General features: G+C 50.6%; 1 protein-coding gene and 1 non-coding gene across 2 annotated transcripts; both read right to left on the bottom strand.

Moving 5' to 3' along the window:
• Window positions 1-499: 499 nt before the first annotated feature.
• LOC128277841 (lysosome membrane protein 2) lies at window positions 500-15,169 on the bottom strand. The gene is made up of 10 exons (XM_053016373.1): window positions 15,046-15,169; window positions 9,059-9,147; window positions 8,836-8,993; window positions 7,658-7,796; window positions 7,371-7,577; window positions 2,724-2,979; window positions 2,516-2,644; window positions 2,326-2,444; window positions 2,138-2,263; window positions 500-2,056 (listed from the first exon to the last, which is right to left on the bottom strand). The coding sequence occupies exons 1-10, from the start codon at window positions 15,167-15,169 to the stop codon at window positions 1,595-1,597; spliced, it is 1,809 nt and encodes a 602-aa protein (XP_052872333.1). The 3' UTR covers window positions 500-1,594.
• On the bottom strand, window positions 14,445-14,628 carry LOC128269532 (U12 minor spliceosomal RNA). Its single transcript, XR_008269201.1, has one exon. It is a non-coding gene; the product is annotated as a U12 minor spliceosomal RNA (small nuclear RNA).
• Window positions 15,170-15,905: the final 736 nt, after the last annotated feature.

Raw genomic sequence — 15,905 nt, 5'->3', positions numbered from 1 at the left:
GGATTTTCATAAAACTACCACCATGAGGCTAACGAGAAAGGCGGTTTAATTAACGTTCAGCAACGCTGGACAGTAATCGCGGAGGTATGGTGTGGAAAGATGGTCCTACTCCGGTGTTGCCGGGGAGCTCTAGAGCTTCTAAATAGCTAAACCGCACCGTTACGCGATGTAGAGGACGCGGGTGGGAATGTTAGCGTTTTACCTGCTCACCGGTGGTTGCTACATCAAACGAGCAAAACTTTGCACATCAAAGAATCTCGGCTTGGTAAACAGAGTATTGCGCGAGCTAATTATAAACCAAGACTTAAACGCGAATATCGGTTCTTGGCGGTGCTCCTGAACGTATAGATACTTGAATCGTTGAACAGCGCTGCTAAAATGCTGCAAAATGAACATCCCAGCCCTTGCCACAGCAACAACGCAACGGTTAAAAAGCAGTAAGAAATGAATTTATTTTCAAAATGATACAAAAGGTATTTCCTACCTACAATCTGTTCGCACACAGTCGTTGAATAGATTTTCATAGCTACCTTACAACTAGATTACGGCTAGCTACAAATACAGTACATGAGCGCTAACGTTCGTTTTGGAGCGAAAATGGTTTCATTTACAAGACACTTCCAAAGGGGTTCCAAGGGCAGAGCACGGTCAATCATACGTACGTTCCACTTTTGTTTTCCTTTTCTTTCGCTTTGGCTAAATCATATTTACAGACTAGTCCGTCAGAGGACCAGTGGGACTAAAATCGAATTCGAAATGACTTACGATGCATGTGCGATGGGTGTGGCTTGTAGTCGATTGAGCAAATAATGATTCTTACACCCTACTTTAACCTTTAGCTACTATCAACTACATTCTTAGGGCTTAATTATTACTCAACTACGAATTTCTGTTCTTTTTTTCTGCCGTGGTACGGTACATCAACACGATCGTTCACGATTTTTGACTGCTGCCAAGAAAAATGTTAGTATCTGCTGTGGTCGACACGATCCGGCATGACAATGCTTCATTAGGGAAGGAGAGATAGAGAGAGAGAGAGAGAGTAACAGCGAAACTGGGCACCAGGAACCGGAAGGTTGATTCGTAGACGGACACCATCCAAAACGCGAGCTTATGATGTACCTTAGCTAGTTTAGCGCATCGGTAGTAACGATCTATCCTAGATTAGCACAATGAACATGTGCGACGACGGTGATGTCGGAGGTTGCGTTTTGAAGTACATAGCATGGCTTGTATGCCCCGAAGGTGGAGCGTTTCGCAATAGGCTTAAGAACTAAAACGAGCATGAAATTCGCAACCTTATCCGAGAGAGATAGTCTTCGGCACTGGAGGTAAGTGAACAGCCGTCCAGGAACCAGTTCCAGGCTGGTGGCTGTAGTGTAAAGGTTAGGTGTGGTAGCAGCCTCCATCGCTGGTTGCAGCGAGTCGGAGTCGGAGAGAGGTGATCGTTGAATGTGGTCGTAGGCTTTCAGTTGTCCGGAGCAGTAAAACCAATCTCAATTTAAAATCTTTTGACCGGACGACTTGCCTAGTGCCACGAAGTACACGAATGTGGTCCCAAAGGATGGCTCTCAACCGGGTCACTGGTGCGCCTCTAGGTGGGGGTGTTCTCTTCGGTTAGTAGACTTTGGTCCTTGGGTTGAATGTAAAGATGATGGTAGCTCTGCAGCAAGTTGTGGTTGTGCAGGAGATGGTTGTTGTTGTTATGCTGGTTGTGACCGGACGAGGGATGCGAGCCAGCGTCTAGCTGGCCGTCAACTGGATCGGTAGGGGGAATCGAGGGTAGCAAGCTGTGTCGTTCTCTTGGCAGCGTACGATGCTGCACGGTCCCGATCAAATGGCTACCTCGGCGTAACGATCGACGACCCATTTCGAGAAGCTCTGCCGCTGGGTCGTCCGCAAATATGAAGTTTTTGTACGCCCGCACGAAGACGTAGATCAAGGCGAACGTTCCCGCAATGATCATGCCGAACGACAGAATTGGCAACGCGGTCGGTGCAAACACCGTGGCCAGATAGATCCAGCGTCGGATTGGTGGCGTAAGCTCGCTGACACCCTGGCACAGAGGACCGAAGAGGAAGAAGAGGTTGAGAGGATGCATTTCGCGGTGTCAAAAAAGGGTTCACTTCTAAGTTACCTCCTCGAGCCACATAATGGGAAATACGAAATCACGGAAGTCTTTGGTTGCTATTATGTGGGGCGCTTTCTCGACTAGAAGATTAAGCTGCACCCGTACCTGGCCCTCCAGTGGGACGCCTAATGTCTGCGAAAAGATCGATCAAATTAACACCACATTCGTGGATATTTGGTGGCATTCGAGCTTACAGGTTGAATTTTAAAGAACGTTTCGTGTTGCTCCTGCCGTGGCTCCAGGCCCTCCACGGCCTGCAGTAGCTCGGTATCGGACTGGAAGAAGTGTGGGTTGGAGATGTACACTGGAGCTCCTGTAACAGGTGCGACATAAGGCGGAAATGTAATCGGTAGCAACGAAATAATTCCCAGACCCAAAGCTTACCATACTGGCACGGGCTAATGTTCTGCAGCCCTCTACGCTTTTCATAGTACACGTGGTCGTAACAGCTGTTGTTCTCGTTCGGTGGACCGTAGGCGTCATCGGCGATGGTGTAAAGATCAGCACCGATTCCTTCAAGAAAAGGACGGCAAAAAACAGAAATCAGGACAAGCGAACTACGGGTTTTCCGAGGCGGTCACGCGCTACTTACCATCTTTCTCGATCGGCTTCCGATACACCAGAGGTATCTTGCGACAGAGATCTTTATCGTAGATATACACCACGTCGCGGTGCGTGATGTCGCGAGGTGGAAAAAAGCTGCCCTCGGACGCCTCTAGGTTCCGGCAGGGCTCGCCGTCCCAGTGGGGCAAATGGTCCAGACCGTTCAGCTTGTCAAAGTACCCGAACTTGTCCATCCCCGTATGCCCGGTGTGCATCGTCGCGTACTCGGTAAGCGTACCGTTCCGCTGCATTTTACATTTTACATTTTGTGTTTTATGTCGGCCATTGGCGGAAGGAATCAAGGATATGGCCGTTTAGGGTAAGGTGTGTGTAAAAATAAGAAAGAAAGAAAAAAAACAAAAAACGGGGCGGTTGTTTGGATTTTCAAAGGATGGGAGATATTAAAAGTAAATAATAAAGAATAAGTCAATAATTGAACATGGCATAAAATTGAAATGAAGAGTCGCAAGGAATTAAATGATAAATGAATTTCCTAGAGTGTGTCGCGTGGCGTCTCCACCTAATCATCCCGAGATTCTCTACCCAAAAAGAGAAGAAAAACAAAAGGATACAGTCGCGTTGATAGTTAATGGCAGAGTGACGATGAATGAAGACGCTACAAAAACCAGCATCTCTGGGTGTATACGATCGTTTATACTTTCTATACCAACAGAAATTGCTTGCTGACAGCTTAATTATGAAGCCATGTTCCAGGGAATCATCTCCCGGGGTGATTAACTGCACTATCGACGAATGGAAAATTCCACCGATGCTCGTCTGTTTACTGATTTTCTTTTCTCCGTTGACTCGTGCTAGGCCATAAAACCAATTGTGTGTAAAGATTTATGGGTAAGGCGGTAGAAAAAATACAAAGGCAAGTGGGGCCAAAGAGATGACGCTATCAGGAGCTTTGGTTTTTTTCCACCGATTTTGCTTATTTATTTTCATTGATTACCCAGCCAATGGCCGTTCACAATTGTGGTTTAGGTGGAAGGTGGAAAAAGTGTCTACCTCCTTGTGGAATACAAACTAAATTGTAGCTGCGATTCATCACGCAATTTCGCTAGCTTCGGTGCCACTTAGCATGTTCAGGTGGAAGGAAACTTTTCGCACCCTGTCACGCAACCGAAAGCGACACCATCTCGGTGGGTGGGGGGCAGTGATAGCGATCGTGGAGAAGGTTCTCGATCTTGCGCTTCACACGCAATAGCTCACCATTAGGGAATATTGTAAGACAAACATAGGAAACGTTGGCTTTTCGCACGCTGGCGCAATCGATGTAATATTACCGCATCGGTCGAGTCGAGGGCGCGTAATTGTTCTTATCGATTGCGGTTCCGTTATGTGTCAGAATGTAGTTTTTGTCAGAACACGCCCTGTTCGGGCAGAGCTACTTCTATTCTATTTAGATGAGCTACTCTCTTTGTTGATGTAATCACTTTGATCCCTCTGATAAGTCTTATGCAACGATGTGATAAGTATCAGCGGCAGTTTCTCAACTCTAAAATGGCTGTAATTTGGACGCCGTTAAACGCTTGTTACTATCAACTTAATGATTGATGCAAATCAAGTGAAACAGCGTTTAAAATAAAACAATCGAAGTGAAGTGAACGACGACAATGTTGCGTGCGACAATCGTGTAGCTGTTGTCAAAACCAGGCGTAATGTAGCACTCACCACTGAACACTTTAATCCCCGTGGAGATCAAACGCAGCGTGTACCGGTTAATGATGATGCACTAGTTGCGTCGTGTAAGATACTTTATTGATCAACCAATAAGCATAAGCCAAAGGCAAGGCCCGCCGAGGACACTCGATGTGGGGTAACCACCAGCAGCTTGCAATAATCGTTTGTTTACACAGAGCCACAGGAGCGGGGTTCTTCGGGCTACACCGGGCTGTCTTCAAAGGTTCCCGGTCTGGCAGGCCGTGTGGCACAATTATAAACACGGTAAGAAGCCACGCCAGAAGCGTAGCGCGAAGGAAGGATAACTGAAAGAAACACGTGTTTCGTATCGCCCAGTCGCGACAGCCGCGAGTGCCTCAAATGTAAGGTAAATTATCTCGCCGCAGGCCCCCCCCCGTTTAAGGGATGCTTTCGGTGAACGAATTAATAAGCTGTCCGGGGCACGTTCGAGGCACCCCTCAAGAAGTTCAGGTGATCCTGAGCATTGATTAACTTCTCGCTCTCGTGGATACCGCAGGCTCATTTTCAGCAATCAAACGGGACCGCCTTCGGTTTCGATATACGGTTATTAAAAAGTACAACGAGAGGTTTGGTTGTACGCAGTCAATTACATGTTTGAAGTGGGCTTTTTGTACCGTACTGAACGCCGCCCCTATGCTAGTTGCCGCAGACGTAGGCAAATTAATCACGCCTCATTAGGGTGGTATTATCACATAATTAAAAAAGTCTCTCGTCTTCAGCATGTCCTTTGGGGACTGCGAGGTTGGAATACACTCGTATGTAAGAAGAACGGCATCCGAAAGAGCACATTACCCTTGATTGTGCCAACCCATCCTGCAGAAGTTCCACAGCATCGGAATTGTTATGATGTGTTTATACATCGATCGGCGTTGTGCATCTAATCATTGTGGTAGCCCTGAAGTACTATCGTAAAACTGTCCCATAACTCATCCCAGTCTATCAAGGAAGTTACTACCGCCAAAGTACTTGACATTGGCTACTGATTACATCGAGCATCGAGAAGTAATCTATGGCCATTCTGAATCTCAATGTTCCGGAGTGGCCGTCGGCGATAGAGTGGGTAAATGGTTTTTTTGCGCCTGCCAAAGTTCAATGTTGAAGTAACGGCCTACTGGAGACATCGTTCGGCCCATCGTTTCCATCATACACGGGTCACGGGAGACACGCCAGACATTTGGTAGCCACAGTCAACCGCCTTGCGGAAGACGGACGGTGGTGCCCCGGGCACGCGAACGAGCGGGCCGATTGATTGAGATGGCCGTAATGATGTGCTTACTGGCAAACACTGGTCTCGGCACCGGGGGAGCCGGAGTCCCCTCCCCTCGCATGCCGCCCCGATTCCGATGAGGGTGCATGTTGTAATCGATGTAATTGCTACTTGTTCTTCCTGTGTAAAACGTTGGTCAGGGCCACGAACTCGGCGTGGCAAGGCGTGGCCGGTGTGAGGAACGGCTGGTAGCCTATCGGTGCGTTGCGGTTCGCTCACGGGGCCACTGCGAATTCTAAGCTCCTCCGAACCCGGTACACTGTTTGCTTCTAACCGCCCAGTTCTGGGCCGAGATTCCCACGAGCATGCAGATGAGAGAGGTTACATACGCAATGTCCAGCGATAGCTCACACGCGCTACAAAGTTACACAAAACTTCACACGTACGATAAACAGGTATGCGGCCGTGGGCGGTGGCCAAAGTTCTGGGCACTCGGTGCTCGGTGATCTCACAACTTCAATTGCTTTTCTCCACCTGCACCGCACACCGATAGGGAACAGCGCGAGAAAAAGTGGTTCGGCTTAAGGTTTTTGTTGTTACACTAAAAGCGTTGTCGAACAAAGCAAATCAGCATCGTGAAATAATAACACCTTAGCTGACGGAATGTTAAGCAGCAAAGCCGCCCCGGCACGCTGCTTGAATGTGCCCGCGATGGCGTTGCTGCCCGAAGCCCGAGCTCCTTTAATCCATTAACCCATCGCCGGCGTCTAGCCGGGTGGCCGTTGAAATTCTTTTCCAACTCCAACTGCGCTCCAAGACAACGGGCAATTACACAGACATCACAGCGAACGGCCCCCACAATGAGAACGGAAAACGCGGAAATCGTCGGCGCTCGGAATGAGAAAATTGTTGGCGTTCGGTAGGAATTTCGTGCCGTCGTCGTCGCTGCTCGTCGATTCGGAGGCGAAGGAAATGCTCTGCCGTGTGCGAGATGCGTGCTGCGTGAATAGCTGAATTAGCGTGGAACAGTCACGGTCACGGGTGTCCTCCCCGGGCGGCTAGACACCGGAAGTTGAGAAGCCATCGTAAACAAGGGTGAGCTGGTACGCCGAAGTGAAACCTCAAGGTTCTAGCTGGGAACGAGCAAACGAGCCTTTTCACGACAAAGGCTCCGATCACCCGCCGGGCGGTGGTGGAAATGATGGTCAATTAGTCGGTCGATCAATGAAGTTGTGAAGATGCTGATAATGGTGAGGTGGTTATGAGAGGTGCAGTTGATGATTGATCGCGATGCGCATGATAGATGGTCTGGCTGAAACGAACAAAACTTGAATCAGAAGGAAGTGGCCACAACACGCTCCGGCATGTGTCGGAGGATCCTAACTGTTTCGAAGCTGTTATGAGGCTAGGCGCAGGACAACCAGAAATCTGCAAGTCGGGAATCTGTCATCAAGATTTAAAATTTAAATTACGACCCCAGGCCTAAGATACCTAAGATGAGAACATGCAGTATTTTCTGGTTGTCCTGGGAGCTTGCCAGCCAAGAACAAATACGATCTATGACAGGGCAAACACTTTGGAGGCGCTTGGGCACCGACGATCGTTACTGCTGGCTACTGGCGATGCTGCGGATGATGATGGCAATGGTCAAGCGTGAAGGTGTGACATCAGGTGGTAATGCTGAGCGTCAGTTAGGCGATCCCTAGGCTCGGGAGCACTTACCCCATTCAGAAGTCCCATCTTCTCCAGCGGCCGTCGGTTGCGGGGATAGAACTTGTGCGCCAGACTGACGAGCCGATCGTCGTAGCCGAACACCAGTTCGTCGGCGGTCAGCGATACGAACATTTCTTGCTTGCCCATCAGCGTCAGGGCGACCGAGATCGTCTTTGCTGCTAGGAAGTGTAAGTACTTGCTCTGCGTCGAGATGGTCTGTGGGGTGTTTCCGGAATTTCAGAGTTAGGATTTCGGTTGAGTGGTTGGTGGTGTGGATAGGACGCAGAGTAACTCACCAGCAACGGTATATTTGGTGTCGTGATGCGTACATTCTTATCTACGCTCAGCTCAGGAACAAAGTGCAGAATCTTTTTGTGCTGGTACGTCACGGTGTTATTGTCGTGGAACTTGATGTTGACTTTCTCCATGTCCTCCCTGGTGAGGTGAGACAGATACGAAAGGGTAGTCGCGTAAGGAAAGGAAGTTGCTGCTGGAAGGCAGTCAAGTTGCAAGAAGAAAACAAATGCCAAACATTAGCGTCGTAGCCCGCCCCGTGCAAGACCCCGGGGCTCTCGAAAGACCGGACGGCCATGATCTTCTGCGTTGCGTTCGCTTGGAAGCGTCGCCGACGAACTTGATTACGCTAATGCGCGTCTCGCAAAGTACCACGCCGGAGGTTCCAGCGAAACAACCGCTGCCGCTTCGTTCGCGTCGGATCGTCGCAATTACTTGTCTAATAAACTAATCCATCGGACTCCCCGCACGTTGCTTCGGTGCCTGAGTGGCGGGAAGGAGGCCCGAACGGTGGGGTCCGTAACAACCTGTCGTACTTGAACGGGGCCACTGCGGTCGATACATTGAACCATTGAACTCCTGATGCGCGCTGTGGAGATCTCGGCCCTGAGCGGTGGCGCTTTGGCGTTGGCCACGCGCGTACCTAGATCCTAGAACGAGCCGTTTTTGGTCTATTACGGCCGTCCGGTTTCGTTTGTCTGTTTTGATCAGTTTACATAAACTATTACATAACATAAACTAGTTTACGTCAGACGGGAAAGTGTTCTAGATTGTTCCCGGCCCCCCAGACATCGCAGAACTAATCAGTGATCGGCGTGCGGAGCTCCTAGGATTTTCTTTCCGGATAGGCAACGCCACATCGCCATCATCATCTCGATTGTGTCAATTTTAATGCAAACACTAACTCGGGCTAGGAATCCCCTTAGGCTGGGAAGTCGGAAAAACCCGAACCGCGTCCGTTTGTTGTGTTACGCACGCAGGCGGAAATAGAACGTGATTGCAAATGAGCATCGCGCGGCTGGCTTCGTTGATCGATTGAAATTCAGAGTCTCGTCGATTCCTCGAACCATTCAATCGGGCGGGAACTCACGGGATGTATAAATAGAACCGTGTCTGGCATCCGGTAATCGCTCGGAACAATCGTGCATCGGAGGATGATTGCGCGGATCGAGTAGCTTACCTGTACACGAACGGTCCTACTTCAACTAGTTTTGGCTTTTCACCGGCGAGAAACTTCTCCGGGTTAGTAACGTTAAATATGTACACCTTAGTTAGCCTAGTGACGCCCGGACGCTGCCAGTAGTGGTAACTGATCGAGCCATTCCACAGCCTCAGATTCTGAAACGGAAGAAAACGGGGAAAATGGACTCTTGCGGGCTCCGAACCATCGCGACGGTGCTTACCTTCATGATGAAAATGTTTACCAAAGGAACGGAAGACAGTACGACCCCGGCGATAAGTGTCACGATGCCAAAGATAATCACGGGGAAGTCTGGAAGAAATGGAATAGAAAAAGGCGCATGTAAGCGTTGCATCACTTAAAGTCAGTAATTATTTTTACTCAAACAACCCGGCTGGCTATTAGAACTGATTGCTGACTAATTATGGTAGCCGCCCAGACGCCCAGAAACCCCCGAAATGATGTGGCAACATTCCGATTACAGAGTTGCCCAGTGTTGTCCCAAACAATATACGTATACGCTGCCCCCGGTCTGTCGTTCGGTGTTTTTTGCCCACACGAATCGCATTAATCAACAGTTTGCAGTAGCTGGCAGACCTTCGGCCAAAGGGGCCAACACTTCTGTCTGTGAGGTGATTGATGAGGGTGGTGCCCCCCGGTGGATGTTGTTTCTTCTTATGCTCTAACGCGGCTCTAGGCTCTAGCGCCGTATCTGCCAAGTCATCCGCAGCCCCAAGAAGGTCTTAACCTCATTGGACAATTTAATTACCGAACGGCAAACCGCAAACAACCCATCCGGCCGCCGGCTCCGGATGTGGCGAGTGAGCGAGAGAGAGGGAGAGGGAGTTCTCTTCTTCGGACCGGAGACGAGCCCATAAACCACTCGCCGAGCTCAGTAGGACACCGGATGACCGGGTGGAGTGCGTTTCTTCCGGAAGCTGGCGGCTAGTGTAACCGGCTGTTGGCTCCGCAAAGGGATAAGTGCAAGTGCAGTTGTGCATCAGCACGTGAAGTGGCCACCCACCGGATTGTTCCCACGCCCGTGCCGAGCGTATGTGAAGGGTTCGCTTCCGAGCCTTGCACGCTTAAGTTGTGGGATGTAATGGACGGTTTGATGGTCGAGTTGTGTGGCACTCGGAAGACATCTATGGGACATGGGCTATGTTTTTGATTTATTTCAGCTTTCCTTTAGCAACACGAGCCTGCATAACATATTGTCCTCCGAAGGTCCTGCCATGAGGCACTGGGGACTGTGTCACGGTAACGGTCCGCAACCGACACACTCACGGAAGCGATCGGTGTGCAATTACTGTACCAGAAAGGTGAAAAGTCCTTCACCAGTCCAAGGGCGGCTTGGACAACCGGGTAACCACCCACACCACATGGAATAACACACGGTTTCCCTTTCGCCGAGAGCCGGCTTGACCTCCCCGGGTTGTGCTTAATCGATTGCCAGTGGCCAGCGACGTGGTGTTCCTGCTTCGAACCTGACCCAAAACCCATAATCATGTGCCACCGTGACACCGGGGGCCCTACCGGGTTGCCCTTGCGTAGGGCCACGTGTTTGCTAACGGGTTTTCTAGCTAATAAGCACACCGCCTTCCGATGTGTCCTGTCCTTGCGAGGCCGTCCCGTTGCACGGCGCGGCTTCGAGTACAGCGCGGGGTCTGCGGTGTTGCGAAATCTTCGCCCGGCCACGAAACTCGTTACACTAACCTCCGGCGCCCCTCAGCGCCGTGGTCTCCGACTCCGGGGTGGCGGCAGCTAGATGTGCAATGTTTTAATTGAATAATAATTACATCACTTGACCAGCACCAGGCTTTGGTCCTATTTCTGTGAGCCGGTCTGGCCCCGTGAACTGAGCTACTTGAGTTAGTGGCTCGCATCTCCACTAAGGTCCGACTAATCTTACGGTCGGTGCTACGCAAGACTCCGAAACGGGCCAGATTTTTCGGTTATATAATCGAAACCTACTTTTTACGGCCCCTTTCTGCCGCTGGCGGGCGGCTACAGGCGGAAAAAGCAAATCAAACAAGAACAAATGCACACACAGCGCGCCGTAAGGAGCACCGTCGACAGGTCTCTCGAGTCGGTCTTGAGTGTCGGTACTCCACACTCGGCCGGCCGCTCCACACTTGTTTCACGTTTTCGATTTCTATCGTGCAAAAATCGCGAAATGTCCCAGGATCGCAGCCGAGCCGCGTGGTTCAGCTGGGCCGCAAAGTGGGTCAACGAAAGCTGCCTTCGGGGTCCTGTTTCCGGGTGAAGGACAGAGGGTGCGACTGGAAAGGGTCTCCCTCTGTGCTCGATTCGTGTCGCACCCGTGAGTCCTCGCGTGTTGCCAGAGTCCAATAAGAAAGAAACTGGAAAAACGACCAATCAGCTGGTTGCGGATGGTGTGTCCCAACCGACCGGTATGTGTGGCTGACTACCTAAAGTTGCACAAACTTTCGTCTCAGTACCGCCGCCGCTCGTGCGCCGGTGGCGGTGGTGGTGTGTATGTTTATGCAAAGCGCTAACCCCCGCGATCAGCCGGCCGGATCCCGCCTTCTAAACCGAGGGGTCTTCGGAGTTGAAATTGATGGCTGCCAGACTCGCATGGCTGGCTGGCTGGCTATTGGCAGAGTTTCTTGGCAGCCAGATCGCGTTACCCGGCCGGGCGATGATCGCGCCGGGCGAATGCAATCGATTGATGTGACCTACTCACCCTACCGGACGGCCAAGCCTCACCGGAGCCCGGGTGGAAAAGGTCGTTTCACTAGCTGCTGGACTCAGTACTTCTGGTGATGGGCCACTAGGCTCGGCAATGTACCCAGAGCTCCCCACTGCCTACCAGACCACGGCTGAGAACCTGGGCAGCCGCTGGGTGGGGCTGCCACTATCTTTCTCCTTGAACGGTGTCAAGTTAAACCCTTCGTAAGGCGGCCCGTCGCGTGCGGCAGTTGCATCTCGGAGTTGCAGCTCGGAGTGTCTGCAAGCTTGGCGTGTGCCATACAGGTGTGAGTGCGCCGCAACTGGATGATCGTCCGGTACCAGTTACGTAAGAGAGAGCCCGTTGATCGACACCCGACCGAACGTGGAGACCAGACTCCAATGCGTTGACACCGGTTGCTCACCGGTTTTGGCTTTTAGGTTATGGAGTCAGGCCGCCGCTGGATGTGGCGGAGGCGGCGAGATTGCTTAAGAATTTCCCGCGAGTGCTTAAATGGTTTGTTTATGGTTCTGCTGCGCCCCGGTTACGCGATGCAGTTTTCACACGCACCTTTCGAGAGCTGGGCTGGGTGATAGTGTTTGATAGAGTGATCGCGAAGGATTGCTACACTCCGCGACCGCGCTGTTGGATGCAGATTGGTAGCGTGCAATAACTTTTGCCAGCATCGCACCGTCGACAACTAGAACGGATCCTGTGTAACCGGAGAGCGGTATAGGGTCTTGTTTCCAAGACCTTTACTGTCATATTTTCCTCCAACTAGTTACACGAGGCCCACGAGTTAGCTTCCAAATTTAGAAAATCGTCAACCGACGTAAAATACCCGCTTTTCGCTAACTCACTTAGCAAACAGTTGGCCAAGGGATAGCGTGTCACTTTGTAGCGCACTGGTGCTGACGGCAGTGAGAATTTGATCCGGATGTGTCAACAGTGCCTGCTGGGGCTGAGTTTGCCTGGTGATGAGGTCCACGGGACGCGGATGTGTAGCTACACCACCGTGGCTGTGATTGGCAACGATTTCGCCGGAAACGAGCTGTCCCAAGTTCAAGTGTCCAACCGGTTTGACCGTTTGTGCGATTGTCGAGTCGATCAAACATCAAATATTTGTCCATAACGCTCATCATCAAACCGTGTGTGTGTACGCGGTCATCGTGTGGTGTTCCGGTGAGCTTCACAAACGGCTCGATCGTCATTAGCAGTAATTTGCTCATTGGAACCCCCGGCATTGGGTTCAATTAAAAATGGCTTCGAAAACTGACTTCTGGAACCATGAAGCATGTCGGGATGAAGTACGCTACTCCTTTGCTGGAGTTCTGGGGTGGTTCCAGACCAGCTGAAGGTCAGGCAATGCAGCGGTCGGCCTAAGCCCACCTGTCTGCCAAAGGCGTGGAAAATTATTAACATATTTCGTATTCTGCGCGAAAAGGCACAGGTTTTGGCAAACCTGGGCCACGCTGTAAGTGAGTCCAGCGGCGTCCAGCACTTAATGGTTGGCGCGGCGAATATCGGAGCCACCGGGTGGGAAGAGGATGCGTTAATTTAATTCTGCCGATCAAACGGCGGGGCCAGAGCTCATGTGTTGATTTCATGCTGATTTGATTAGTGTTCTCGCGAGTCATCATCATCATGGCGATCGATAGCGAACCAGTAAGCCACTTGTACACGGTTCTTGACTTGTACTTGTACAGCGGCGGTCGGCTTAGAAGCGAAGTGCTATGATCTCAATCGCCTTCTTCGGTATGTTGGCCACGGAACGGGGGCTTTTCATCAACATGTTTTAGTTTTTTTTTCCTCCCCCTTGTCGACCAATCGGCCATTGTGTTCCCATCCCAGGTTGTAGGGGCCCCACGTTTTTGCACCCCGGTAATTGATTAGGGCAAGCACAACTTATTTGAAACGATCGGCAGGCGAAGCGGACGGCCACAGAATAGTGCCGCCGGGTTAACGACTTAAGATGCGAGCAGGAGCCCTTTCGGGTGGGCATGATACGCCCAGTGGCGGCGCTCCGGTGCGCGAGATGCACATTAGTGCTCGATGGGGGTTTTCTTGATTGCCGCTGATTGCCTGCGGCTGCCGATGCCGACACCATGGTGAATTGTATCGCCAGACGCGATGTATCATTGTGATGTCTTGATCGTCTCTCTGGCTTTAGCGCCTGGGGAATCACGATCCACTTACAGGTACAGGAGTAATAGATGGCCGTTTTTGCCGCAGTGCTGTGCCGTAGCGAAGCGTCGCACAGATGGTGTCGGGATGTTGTTAGAAGCCAACAATATTAATAGCGAGCGATTAATAGACTGGGACGGTGGAGCTAATCATGCAACATTTTATCGGATGTTTTCAATACGAATTGTAAACACTCAAGGCCTTCGAATTAGTGGTTTCGATTTTACGTTGTAAAATCCATTGTAAGAAAGATTAAGAATCAATTCCGCAGACAGCAACGAGTGAAGTAGTAAATGAAAGCATATTTATTACACAATAATTGTCCTATTTACAGTACTAACAAACAGTAGAAAATAAGGAACAGGCATAAGAAACAAGTCTATTTGCATTATCACACTGAATTCGTATGATGAACAACGTTTTCTTCGTAAAAAAACACAGAATGAAGTATACAGGACCTAATCATCCCAAACGTAAAACCAACTAATGAAAGCAAATATGTAGCTATATTTTTAAGTGAAGTGTAGTTGTTCCGCTGAATTTACTTTAATAAACAACCATTTTAATACTTGTTTTTCATATAATCCCACCGTACACATTCGCAATAATTATTTGCGGGTTACGCTACAGCTACAGCGCAGAACGTAAACAGCAGCGTTAGGAACCAACTGTCAAAATCATCCGTCCGCGCTTCTCTTTCGCGGCGACTCTAGCAACGCTCGCGGCTGATGATGAGGCAGATCGCGATTCTCCCAAGCATCCTGCAAAAGTAGGCAGGACAAGCTCGAAGGGACGACCTGTGCCTCTAGCAAAAATTCCACCTACCGAAGGTGCCCGTGAAGGCCCCTCCGTTGTGCGTAGGCTGAGCCAAGCGTCACCAAGGCCCGTAATTTTCCTTACTCATTAGTTTAAGGCACGCCGATTGCCGGTCAACGGCGCTCACAACACCGTCGCCGTATCCGTTGCTCTAGCGACACACAGGCCTGCTGAGAAACGCAGACGGCGACGAGTGTATTGGAACAGAACCGACGCATCAAAGCATACGACTGTTGTAGGGCTCTATGTGGCGCTATGCTTCGTTTTCAAATCACCCGTTGCATCGCGCTTGGAATAAGTTTATGCAAACAAAACGAGTAAACAAAACGAATAGTTTTGATATTGTTTTTTTATGGTTCTGTCATAATAAATTGTTTTGATTATTTACTTTTCAGAATGGATTATATAAACATGAGTGATTTTGTGACACAACACGAATGAACTATGAACTGATTTATATATTTTTCTTTTAGGCACACACACACTTCGGCCAGCTAAGAATGAATGGCGCTACTTACTGGTGCTTATCTTCGCTCCCTGCGAAATGAGCATCGATAGCGGCGTGCGGCCACCGTCGTTCGGTGCAAACAGCGGATTCGTAGCATTTTGTCGGACATTGAAGACGTTTTTGGGAAATCTCATCGTATCGCGTGGTGCGCTGTTCCGGTCGCACTACGGTCGACGCAGGCTGTATCCTCGCGGGTTCCGATCCGGCTGCCAAGATTCTCGCTCCGAAGACGAGCAGCAACCCGTCAGCTCCGGTAGATCTGCAAAGAAATCGCCACATCCGATTATCATTTGAAGTTACTGAGTGACCCAAAGTGCGCACCGAAGTGACGGCGAATTTAAACGTAAAAATAAACCCCTCACGGGTTCGGTCATACTTAGGGTCGGCAACCGGTTCGGGTGGGAGTGCCGTGGAAGCGCGCCCCGGAATTCAATGCCAACCGCAACCATTGCATAACACCGTTGCCGGATTCGACAAGTTCGCACCTCTTCGTGGTTTTGCTTTGGTATTCCGACGTGTGACAAACGGCACACACCACACACCACAACCACTTCCTATTGCGCGCTGTCGCTTGGGATGCTGCGCCACACAATGGCAGGAGAAAGCCGGAGAAGCTGCCGGAGTGGCGAGGGCTGGTTAAACAAACGGAACGCGCCGCGCCGCATACATGCTCGAGCAGGGCGTTCCAACAGCTGGCTGCGCCGGGCCGCGGCACACGCAAGATGACCTTGACTGATGGCGGGCACAAAGCACGGTACCGGACCGGCGTCCAGCATAAGACGATGGTCAAACGGGCGCGAACACAACCCCTACGGCATGGCGGCATGATTATGCGGCGACCTGTCACGGAGCCTTGCCGGGGCTGTGTCT

The sequence above is a fragment of the Anopheles cruzii genome, chromosome 2 (genome assembly GCF_943734635.1).
Source record: "Anopheles cruzii chromosome 2, idAnoCruzAS_RS32_06, whole genome shotgun sequence".
Lineage (NCBI taxonomy): Eukaryota > Metazoa > Arthropoda > Insecta > Diptera > Culicidae > Anopheles > Anopheles cruzii.
Note: the sequence above shows the minus strand (reverse complement) of the source record. Positions and strands in the feature narration are given on the sequence as shown.

Bases quoted from the DNA above. Each gene is read 5' to 3' on its own strand.
- LOC128277841 (XM_053016373.1), bottom strand. From the start codon at position 15,169: ATGAGATTTCCCAAAAACGTCTTCAATGTCCGACAAAATGCTACGAAT. The intron at 7,578-7,657 runs GTGAGTTACTCT...AACACCCCACAG, and splicing joins CACCAAATATACCGTTGCTG to ACCATCTCGACGCAGAGCAA. The intron at 2,445-2,515 runs GTAAGCTTTGGG...CACCTGTTACAG, and splicing joins CATTAGCCCGTGCCAGTATG to GAGCTCCAGTGTACATCTCC.